At 42.5% G+C, this 12,514-nt stretch overlaps 1 protein-coding gene across 1 annotated transcript in view; it reads right to left on the minus strand.

Moving 5' to 3' along the window:
* DNAJC1 (DnaJ heat shock protein family (Hsp40) member C1) overlaps nt 1-11,880 on the minus strand; it is a 109,015-nt gene extending 97,135 nt beyond the window's left edge. Inside the window, exon 1 of the mRNA XM_054190452.1 lies at nt 11,557-11,880. Within this exon, the coding sequence (XP_054046427.1) occupies nt 11,557-11,727 (171 nt within the window). The 5' untranslated portion in view covers nt 11,728-11,880. The remainder of the gene's footprint in view (nt 1-11,556) is intronic.
* Between the last annotated feature and the right edge of the window lie 634 nt (nt 11,881-12,514).

Here is a 12,514-nt window from a genome sequence, read left to right on the forward strand (position 1 = left end):
TCCAGCAGACACAGTACAGTCCAATTTTGAAAAAAGCTTTTGACAAGGTTCCACACCAAAGGCTATCAAAGAAACTAAGTTGCCACAGGATGGGAGGAAAGAGTCTTACAAATAGAAAATTAATGAACAGGATACAAAAAGCAAGGTTTAATGGGCAGTTTTCAGGGCAGAGAATAGGCAGCTGAAAGGTCTCCTGCTGGGGGATTGGTGCTGGGACTGGCTTTATTCAGCACTTTCAATGACAACCTGAAGAGTAGGGCACGCAGTGAAATCTCACAGTTCATAGCTGACACTATACATTTTGGGTAGATACCAGACAGTAGCGAGGGAATGCCAAACAAAGTGATCTGGCAAAAAAGTGAGAGAGAAGATTAAGCGTAGGTAAGACTGTCACCTTAAACTAAACCATGCCTACACAGAGCAGAGCTTGAGGTTGGCATTTACAAATCATTAAGCGATCCAAGACACATTGCTGACAGTTCTCCAAGCCCGCTGTACAGCACCAGCTGACTGAAAAACACCACCAGGAATCCACCTTTTGACATTACTGATCAAAAACTGTGGAAGCCAAGAGGTACAGGGAGCAAATGGACTGCAAAACATGGCTAGGTTCACATGTTCTCCCCAAGTACTCCCCATCTACTGCCACTAGCTTTATTATTTTTATTTAAGAAAGAAGTGCAAGGATTATACAGAAGTATATAAATAATAAGAGACCAGGGTAGAAAACAGCCAGAGCATATTGACAGCATCCAGCACTCCTTGAAGGCATCAAAGGAGCTTGTGGGTGACATGGAGGGTTGCCCTAACTGGAGGCCAAGAAGACTAGAGAATGGAAACAGGCCCTCACAGGCACTAGAATCCATTGCTTGAGACAAAATACTAGACTATTATTAAACATTTGCAACCAAGACAAGGCAAAGGTGTTTAATATTCTCAATTGCAAATAACATTAAAAAAAATCACATTATTTCTTAACTGATACATGTTTATCCAAAAAATCAATCCTCTTCAGAAGCCATACTGCATGACACCACTGAGGAAAAAGTAACAATTTAAAAAGAAAAAGGAAGTAGGTATCTCCAGTGACCAAAAGAATATCTAACTGCACAGCCAATGATCAAAAGAATATCTAACTACGCATAGATAGATAGTGGTTTTCAACCAATGAATCACAGGGCCCTGGAAGCCAGTAAGCTACTGACCTACTTCAGCTATTGTCCTTAAATCTAAGTTCACTAGACAGTGGTCTGCACCTCCACCACAAATTAAGGTGTCTCTAAATCATACCCATTTGTAGATAAGACAGGAAAGTGTAAGCGTGTGAAAAGCATAAATCATCATGATTCAGGAAATCAGCAAGTCAGTAACTCTCATTGATAGGTTAGTCTATCTGTCCAGCAGAGAACTGGATTCCTCCCCCTGGCAAATTAACACAGCTTTCTGGTTAAGCGCCTAGTATTACTCAATCAGAAAACACATAGACCAAAAAGATATACTAGATGGACTACTGGTGCACTCCAGCATAGGAACTTTGTACTAAGTAACTGAACATAAATCATAACTTTTGTACAAAAGAGGTTTGTTCTTTCACCACTGTAAGCTGCAAGAGACAACTGACTGGCTGATACCCTCAATCTGTATTTCAATTGTTGAAATACTATTCTCAGCAGATACAGTCCAACATTCAAATTCACTATATTGCTTTGAATGTTGCTGGGTTAGCTTGTAGCGTTGAAAAGCTACGGAAGCAGAAATAGAAAGTGGAAAATATTCAATAGAACAGAAACTACAAACCACACAGGTTACAAATTGACAGAAGAAATGCTTTCTATTCAACAGATAGGTATACTCAGGTTGTAAAAAAAATTTATTTCAAATTTTTAATCAACTTAAAGAAGTGCTTGAATTGAATAAGATTTCCTTTCCATTGAATAAGATTTTAAATAATTCCCCATAGGAAATGGGAAGAGGCTTCCATATAGGATGAAATTTTACAGACTTTCTTTTTCCTACTGTAACACTGTAGTAGCCACTGTTAGACACAACGTCCAGTAAAGCAATTACTAATATCATTGTAAACTGTTGCAAAATTACATGGCACACAACTCTTCCACTCTCCCATCACAGCATTTATATCCCATAAAAGAACACTATAGGAATCACTGACTATGGAATGGTGATTATTAAATATAACAGCTAGTCTAAATTAGTCTGAAATTTAATAAAACAGACTACAGAATCATCTACAATATTTTTAGAAGTTGGTAAAAACAATTGTTGCGCCTTACAGGAGCTATTCACCCCAAATCGGTGCAGTAAGGCTACTTGTCAGCTTTCTCATGCCCTCATCAGCACTCAATGCTTCCTTCAACAAGCAAAAGAACTTTACAGTGTTGGAGACAGCAGCATTTCAGAATTACAGCCCATGTCCAAAAGCAAGACTCCCCTCATTCTTCCTTCTCTCTTTAGTCAGAGAAAGATTGCAGAGTGACATTATTTCAACAGCTCCTATGCATCTTCTGGTTTTCTCCGCAAGTTTTCCAGACTAACACTGAGAAGGAAGAATTTCAGGCGTAGCAGAGATGAGGGACATCTTATGAAGTCTCTTCTCATTCCACTGCTTATTTATTTGACATCAAGAACAGTTTGTAAGGCCTGTGAGACAGGTCATTAGAGAAATTTGCGCTTAAGCAATCCATCAGATGAGAGCCTGGTAATACACAACCCTGCTGTAAAGTGTTAGATTCAAACTATGTTATTATTTGCATAACTAACATACACCACATGTACAACACATTGCCACATATATAAGATGGTTTACAAATCACTTTTATACACAGCTCGTAATATCCAAACAAGGCTGATGGACAAAGAAATAAGAAGCAAAAGAAACCCAGAAACCCCAAATCTCATAATTTACAGAAACACAACAGTTTTAGGCTGCAGGGCAAAAAAAAAAAAAAAAACCACACAACACAAAAACAACAAACCTACTGTTTAGGAACCCAAAAATTGAGAGAAGGAAACTTAACGGGTACAGCATACAGCTAAGGAAAAGCATGAACATTAACAACCAAATCAAAAGCAAAACTGCAAGTTTTCATATGCCGGTTGAATTTCGTTAGCCCACTAGGATGCTGTGGAAAACCAAAACATTTCAGACATTAAAATGAATAAAAGGAGGAAATTAATGTATATCAGACCTATTCATATAGGTGAAAAACGCTTTGTTATCTCTTATACTCTCCTTCTCACTGGCTCAGATGCGCAACAACACCCCAGGCTCTTTGTTACTGGCTCTGCTGAGAACACAAGGAGCACCAAACCAACCAAGGAACATTTTATTTGCTAAATGTTCATTTTATTTTTTTAGTTTTACCAAGTACTTAAAGTTAAAATAGCACCACAGATACCTCCAAATATCTCCCTTAAAGCTATAGATTTATCTAGATCTGATTACAAACCCATGTTAATCTTAATGGTACAATGAGTCAAGATATCATTCAACAGAATGAAATAAATGCTGCCTCTAAGATTTTTTCTTTACACAGCTTTACAGACAAACATGATGACCACAACCCACAGCAGTCAAGTAGTAAAAAGCCCACGGGAAGTCATTTACAAAACTGTAATGTTGGATTAATTATGTGGCTGGTTTAGATACCAACATAGGCACGTACATAAGAACTTCAACAAAGGAGAGGAGTTTGAAACAAGCATAAAACAAGCAGCCTTGTGTAAGCACCAGAGACCACCAGCACAGGTTACCTACCATTCCTCACCAAGAAACTGGTCACTCCCTTCAGTGAACTACAGGTCAAACATAGAACTTCTAGGAAGAAGAATAGCTCGGTTTTTATTTCTGCAATTTGAAGATCAAGCTATTATGGATATATCCTTAAAGGATTAGTGAAGCGGGAAGTATAGAGAGGAAGAGCTGAAATGTTATTGCTGCTGCAGAGAGGAAAAAAACCAATTCAAGACTCCTTGTTTAACCCTTTTCACAGCACTTTGCATACTGCTAGTTCCCTTGGGTACCCAAACATAGTCATTTCCTATTGCTACATGTCCTTCTACACAGCAATAAAGAAGGATAATATAATCTGAAAGAAATCAAGAAAGTATTATATGAATGAATTGTCAAGGAAAGTTGACAGTAAATGTCTTTAAAACTACTTATAATGGTAGATTCTGAAACACTTTTGTGTCTTTAAGAAAGGAGCAAACAGTGAAAGCAAAAAAAACCACCTGGATTTCCTTGGACAACATCCAAGCAGAAATTTAATAGGAAACAATACAGAAAACCATTTTTATGGAAAATACAAGTTTTACAAGTGTCCTGATCATTTTTAAATGTAGCAACTGTGAACAAAAACATCAGGGAACATTATGCATACAGGATACATGTCAGGGCACTTCCAGAATGGATTACATTACCTATCAGCAACTTACCTGGAAGTTCTGCACTGTTGAAAAAGGCAAAACAAAACCAAAACACACACAAACCCCCATATCCTGCACCCTCCTCACTTACAAATCTGAGCAGTTATCATAAGTGCTTCTCTATGGTGACTCTTATGAGAAATTAAACTACTCTATAGTTCAAAACAACTTTGTTCTATAGGATCCAAGTGAATAATCTCAACAATGACTTCACACAATTTTAATAATTTACATTTTTTACAAAAAGCAGAGTTTCCAGAACTGCTGGAAATCTCACTTCCAGGCATAACTTCTAAGTAATAGACTCGAATATGAAGTTTAAAACCATGAAGGTTCACAGAGTTATGTCTCAATAATATACTGAGAAAAAGTACACAATTACTTTTATGGAATGAACTGGGATTACAGCTAAAGCCACTAGAAACAAATCTGGATTTTCTAATGCTATTTTTATTTGAACTAGTGTAATGGAGTCTATTACTGCCTCAATGTTGACAGTATATTCAGGGGCTTTGGGGGGCTATTTTCACTAACTGCCATAACAGGAGCCAAAGCCGCCTCCTTAAAGTCAAAAAAAAACCCAAAAAACCCACCCCAATTTTGAAGAACCCCACCCTCATCCATCACTTAAAAGAAATGTACACCTTCAAGAATTACTAAGATCTGTCACTGTCTGAATAAAGATCTGCTACTACTATCACCTAGTTGTGTGTTACAGAAGTTAATTATTTTTGAGAGTTTGGAGCAAGAAAGTTGAAACATATTTCATCTTTCCAACTGAGAACTCTGATGTTGCAATTAACAGTGCATTAAAATCTAATGTCTTCCAAAACTACTAGACCTGCTTAACATACATTTTGAACAAGTAGAAGAAAACAATCTTGAAACTGGCTTAGACATGATGTTTAATCACTATCCCAACAATTTTGATTCCTCAAAAACAAGAAACTGAGATATCAAGCTGCTATGTGGCTCTGTGTTACTTCAGAGCACAAGACTTTCAAAGATCACAGTGAATATCCTATTTGTGATGCAAAGACAAAATAATCTTACAAAACAAAGCAAGAAAAGCCTACAGCTCATAGTTTTGACACAATCACCTGAAAAAGTGATGTCATAATTGCATGTGTGTGAAGCTCTATCAAATACTTCCAAAGCTTGGAAGACTGAAGCAGTATTACTAACCTAGATTTTCTCTAAAACATTTGCAGATGATGCACTATCCACCCACATATGTTAACCTTAAATAGCAGCAGAGAGGAGAAGAGCCTTATAGTGTTAGAAGAGCAAGCAAAAGAAGTCTTTGGGGTGTGATCCAGTTTGTAACTGGGAAGAAGAAACAAACTGCTCAGTTTCTAGGCTATTCCTCATTTCCCATTCCTTGTCCTCCTTATGTGCACCTTGCCTGCCAAGGGAGACAGAAGACCTGTATGGGTACACGTAGGCTGTTCTTCCTGAGGACTTGAGAGCATTCCTTGAATAGATACAGCTCTCCCTCATATGCCTCTTCGCACCTAAGGGAACCACCCTGCGTACTCAAAGTTCCCAAAAAGCTCTAAAGCAAAAATAGTTTTATCTAGATTTTTTTTTTTTCTGGACAGTGACCCATTCAAAGCCGGGACTATAGCAATGCCAGGTGACGCAACACTGACAGCTTTTGAGACTGACATTCTTTCTGAAAGATAAACTGAAACAGACTACACAAAAAAACCTATTACTGAGAATTTTCTTAAGTCTCCCATAATGCCTCATAATACCATAAAAACCACACAATTTGTCATGGCATTCATTCCTGGTAAGCTTCTTACAGAGAAATGCCAAGAGGTAAAATTCAGTGTCAGCCATTTACTATAAACTATATAGTCTTAAAGATGCATCTAACTCAATTTTTTAGTACAGATCAGGAGTGCACATGTAAAGCAAACTTCCATATTGTACCCACTGACTGTGTATCACAAAGCTGTCCTGGAGTGGACAGTGGATTTCTTTTGGATGGAACTGAACTGTAAGATGTAATACCAGGAGCACAAATAATAGCACACTTCAACACAAACAGGCATTGAGTCCACACAGCCAGCCTGGAATTAGTTCAACAAAACCAAACAAACAAACAAAAAATCCCTGAAATGCAAACAGTATGGACACCAATTCCTCAGCACCAAATATTGCGTTCTACAGACGCAACCCTGTCAGACCCTGCTACTTGCCAGGGTACACACAGCTCCTCTGTTCCAGCGTTCATGAAAGGATTCTATTAGCCCAATACACCCAGCTCATCTAGAGGGGTTGTGGCTTCCCGCAGCCAAAGAAATCTGAGTCCTTGGTTTTCACGTCTTGCACTTTCTTGGAGTTGCTGCCATACCAGTGTCTCACAAGCTGTAGGATCAAAATCAGGTTCTGTACACGCAGTCCTGACTTTATGCCGCAGCACAAATCTAGCAAACCCATCGTCTAGCAGTGACATGGATACAGTGCTCTTAGTTCTCTACAGTAAAGCCACATGAATGGACTAGAACCTGGTTCAAAATAAATATCATGTGCCACAAGGAAGGCATAAGCCAATAATGAAGAAAATATCTCTCTCAACATTTTTTGGGGTTATATATTTATCCACAGTGTTGGCCAGCAAGTCCCACCCATGTGTTAACTCTCCCTCAGGAACCTGAGCTCCCGGGGCCTCTTCTGCTACCTCAAAGAGAACTTGGAAAAACCTTGTGTTTGCTTTCATACACTCAACAGGCCTAGCAGAACTTTCAATACAAACCTGTTCCCTTATCTGATTACCAGTAGAAGCCAAAGCCTTATTCAGAAATTCCTTAGTCCTACCTGATACATAACATACTGCTCTGCACAGGCCAATTCTAGCAACACAGCTCATGCATTTTAACACATCTGCACAAACAAACATTTCCTAAAAACTTCTTGATCAGATCCCTTATCTCCAAGAACCATATCACAAAGTTTCAAAAGACATTCAGAGGCCTGCAGTGCCTTCCTTACTGGAAGCCAAAAAGAGTAAAGGAACAGGTAATTCCCTCGTAGCCATATACACAGTTATAATCAAAAGCATCTTTTGGCAAGTAGATTCACAGGTTCAATTGATGCCAAGTTGATTCATCCAGAGCATATCATATTTATGCAGGTATCAGCTATTGAAAGCTGCAAGACAATAAAATTAACTTGATCAGTTCATCTGTCCACCATACAGGCTTGTAGCTTCCCAGATCTTCCTGGAATTCCTCCAGAAACTTGACATCACATTTGCATGTTCTCATTCTCAGGTAACAGGGTAATTCTATTACTGAGCCTGCGTAGCCTCTGGTTTAATTCTGCTGCTTCATCTGAGTTTTTAGATGAATACTCTTTGGTCCGGATCCCTTTGTCAGTTTGAAACTGGCTATAGTGAAGTGATTACTGAAATGATTATGACATCTGATCTGTCAAGAGTTTATGATTCTATTTTCTTCATTTGGACACAGCTTCAGTAACCACTTGGGGGATGTGGAAATGTAATTTTTTCTCAAGCCAAAGATTATCTTATCTCCCCATTCTGCTAGGTCAAACTTCTTGAGAGCCGTTTTAGATGAGCAATTCAAGTTAATCACATCATCAATTTAAGAACAATCAAAGAAACGGCATGGTGGAGCAATTCACAAATTGTCCAGAATAGCAACACTAACAACATAACAATGCAAAACTTCTTACACATGCTACCTTACTGTTAGATACAATGGATTAACAAATAGATAGATTGTGTCCTTGTATAAATAACAGATACTTTGTAATCTAGGTGCTCAGCCCTAACACTTGGTGGTTGGACAAAATTATTTCCAGAGGTCATCCTTCCAAGCTCAACCATTCTGTGAGCATCTCCAGATTTCTCAGGCAACCCCTCCTTGAAGTCAAGCACTAAGGACAGTTATGCTAACAGCAAGACAGCCACAATCTCACTCCTCTGTCGTTCCACGTTCACAACAAAAATTGCCCACATTAGACCATCTTCTATCTCAGTCTCAGATCCTGGAAAATACTACAGCAGCTTCAGACCTAACACCTTGCAAGTGCTGCATGACTGTTACCAGCCAATGCCAGGAGGCTTCCACCAGGCCCTCAAAAAGACAAAACACAAAACCCTCACTCCTGCAAGCACAGACTAGCAACAAAACCCATCATTTCTCTCCAATCTCAGTGAAAAAATTCAACAGCCAGAGGCTTCATCAAAGCATGCTACAGAGCTACAGGACTTCCCACAATGCCTTCTGCACCTTGTCAGCTGAGGTCAACATCAGCTTCTGACATTGCATATGAGGTTCAACAGGCAGCTAGTAAGTACCACAATTCTCCCATCAAAACCCAAGCTGCTTTAATGCCTTAAGGAAGCATTGGAGTCATTCCCTACATGTTTTCAAAACACAAGATGACATGTTTAGAAAAAAATCTGGCAGCCCTGATATACTACTGTTAACAAACATGGTTGAGCATCTGTATCTCAGATGCAGAAGTTGCATCCTGCACAAGGGAGATGTACACGAAGGATGAAGGGATTATCAGGACATGACACAAGGCAATCAACACCAAGATGAATATGGAAGGAGGGGAGGAGGGGAAAACAAATTTTGATGGACAAAAGATTATGAAACAATCCAAAGGCATGGCCACAAAGGCTACTGTCACCCACACTCTATCCGTCTTGTGCTAAAATGCCAAAAAAAACACCTGAGCACAGGGAATAAAACCACTATCACCAGAACTACAAAAAGTTAATCACAGCATTCTAGTCAAAGGCATCCCAACTAGAATAACAGCAACACACAAAATGACCAGTAAGCCCCATTAAGCCATAGTTTTAAAAAAATCACAGAAAACCTGAAGAAACATGCATACAGCACATAGAGACATTATGGTAAAAGGCAGCTTTGTGTTAAGGCATCCCAGGTAGGACACAGCACACCTGAGATTTTTGCACTTCCCTTGACCCCATTAAAAGACCAGTTACCCTTCTCACACAGTCACTTAAAACGGCTGCAGCTACCTAGTGAGTCACTGCAAGTCAGAACCCTACTTCAGCATCTTGTTTGAAGTTTCAGGTACAGGTCAGAGCTGGAGAAGCAAGCAGCAGGAACAAAGGATACAGTGTGGAAGAACCTGTAAACCTACACAGCATCTTCCAATGCTTACAAATTTCTACTGAAGCTCAACTTCAATATTGTATACTCTATTACTATACTCACAGGTATACTCTGCTGCATGTGCAAAGCATTAATACTATTTACACTTCAATTCACAGCTATAATGACATTACATGTGACTAGCATATACTCGTAACTAACAAAACTTCCTTTCACTTGTGTTGCAGTTTCACCAATTTTTTCCTGTTCACACGTTGTAAGTGATTCAAGTTGTCCATTAAGATTAGGAGTAGAAGTGCGAACTAGCAGAATATTTGTTTGCTAAAAGTAAAATTACATTTTGCTAAACTTCTTGTGCAAGGTACAGGTTCATCCCTAGAAAAAAGGGCTGTGGAAGATATTAACAGAGTTGCATACCAGATCTGAACATCGCTAATTGAAACAAACAAAATTTTGTATCCCTACATTATCTAACAGTAAAATTGCTTTTGAGGAGTTAAAACCTATATTTTTAGGCTCATGAAAGTGAAACTTGGGTAACAGTGTTTGCCGTGCTGTACATATGATGGTATTCCACAGTATTTGGATGCTTAAGAAACAGATGAAACTGACTCAGAATCCCCTAATTATCATTAACAACGCAACTGGTAGTTTCCAAAACAGGATGCTTACATATTGCAGACACCTCCCCTCTCTTTGTAGACATGGCCCTAATTAAATGCACCTGAAAATACAGCTATTATTCTCAGAAACTACAAGAACTACATCAGAATAAACTTTAAGGTTGTCAGGGAGGCCATTTGAATAGCGGGATCACCCACCAGAATGTAGAGGTGCTAGGAGATGAGCAAAGAACAAAATGTTTTTTGAGGACTCTGGGTCAAGTAACCGATTATAAAGAACTGCATATTTAATTATCGAGGAGAGGAATACTGACTGGAAGAAAGACAAAAAGAAGATTGCCAAGATGCATGAAGAGAGATCAAGCAAAATCACACACACAGCAGAGCATCTAGAGATGAGGAAGGCCATCAAGTGGGAGCCAGGACAAGTGATACAAGCTGAAGATGCCAAATGGCAGTGAAACCAGCAACCACATCTAAAATATAGGCAAGAAAGATGGGATAAAAGCATTTGGAACTTGACTACATGTGCATGAAAATTAACTGAAGGTGCATAATAAATGCTTTAAGATAATCTTAAGTGTTACCTAGCAAACAGAGGTGAAAACCAGGCACAATAACCAAGATACATGGAAAGTAAACAAATAATCTACAAGCCATTACCATGGCAAAGGGTCACAGTCTACCACATGCCATGTGTGAGAGAAAACAGGAGCTGCAACACATGGCAAGGCACAGTCTCAAGAAGATAAGGAACCAGCAGCTACACAGAATGAGGGAAAGATGAGAAACAGCCGAACCCAGGATATATATGGGAAGTGGGAGAAGCCCACAAGCTACTTTTGTCTAGTGTAGATGCGTTTGGAGAAAGAGAGAGAGACACATTCAAAAAAGCAACAGGCAGTAGGAACACACAAAGGTACAGTGGCAGAGGGAGGGCTGATTTACGGTGGGGCCAGAAGGACAAAAAAAAAAAAATAGAACTTGACGGAGAGAGGAGCCTCTGCGGAGGGAAGGAGGAGGCTGGGGAAGGGACAGGAGCCGGGGCACGGCGGGGCGGGCCCGGACTCCGGCGACAGAGCGGGGCAGCGGCAGGCGTGCCGGGGCTGGCGGCGGATGACAGCGCCAGGCCAGAAGGCAAGGGGCCGGCGGCGTGCCCGGCGCCCGTGTGCCGCGGGGAGCAGGCGGGCGGCGGCAGCGCGGGGGGGCGGAGGAGGGAGGGAGCCAGACAGCCATGTTCGGCAGAGGCAGGGACGGCGGTAACAGGCGAGGCCCGTGCCCGCGGGCAAGGACCGGGGCAGGGGGCGGCGGAGCGGGCGCGCCTCAAGGCGGGCGGCGGCGCCCGGCCCCTCGCTCACCTGCTGCACCCCCAGGAAGTCGTAGAAGTTCCGCGGCACCTCCTCCACCAGGTCGAAGAGCTCCAGGTCGCCGCTGTCCCAGGCGCGGGCGCGGGGTGCCACCAGCGCCAGCAGCGCCAGGAGCAGCGGCTGCAGCAGCCGGAGGCGCGGCGGGGCCCGCGGCCGGCCCATGACCCCCGCCCCGGCGGCAGCGGCAGCGGCAGCAGCAGCTGCAGCTGCAGCAGCGAGGACGTGGCCGGGGAGGTACCGCTAAGGCCGCGCACACCCCGGCGACGGCTCCGCACTGAGGGGAAAGGAGACAGGCCCGGCCCCGCCGGCAGCCGGTCCCAGGGAGGAGGGGGCGGGGGGAGCGCTCTCCGCATTGGCCAATCGCCGCCTCCGCAGCTGTGACGTCAGGTACCCCGGCAACCGCCGGCGCTCGCGCAGTCGAGGGGCCGCGGGGGGGAAGGGTGAAGGCGGGGGTGTCCTCGCGGGCCGGGCGTGCGCGGGGCAGTGGCGCGAGCTCTCTGCCTCCGCCGCCAGCGGCCGCCCGTCAGCCCGGAGCGGCGGGTGCTGAGGGGCCGCGGCCGCTGCCCCGGGCCCCGTCGGTCGCCGAGACCGGCCGTCTCGGGGCCGTGGCGGGAGGGGGGTTGGGGCGGGGTTTGTTAGCCCTGCGGCTGGCAAGGCCGATGCCCGCGGAAGGAAAAGGCTGGCGGTCGGACGAGACGGATCCCCTCAGGTGCCCCGGTGCCCCCCGCGCGCTGGATTTCTCCTCAGAAATGTGTTGAATTTATTAATTCCTTAAGGAAGGGTTTGGTAACTGTAACCTGTGCTACCCTAAAGTCACTCCAGCGCATTGTCAATCTGAACTTGATTTTTAGGCTGTTTTTCTCTGGATCGTTCATTCTTTCCTTGCTTAAATTAATGTTAAGCATGAATACTAGATGAAAAATTAGATGGAGACTTAATGGCTCAGCAG

The sequence above is a fragment of the Rissa tridactyla genome, chromosome 2, assembly GCF_028500815.1.
Source record: "Rissa tridactyla isolate bRisTri1 chromosome 2, bRisTri1.patW.cur.20221130, whole genome shotgun sequence".
Classification (NCBI taxonomy): domain Eukaryota; kingdom Metazoa; phylum Chordata; class Aves; order Charadriiformes; family Laridae; genus Rissa; species Rissa tridactyla.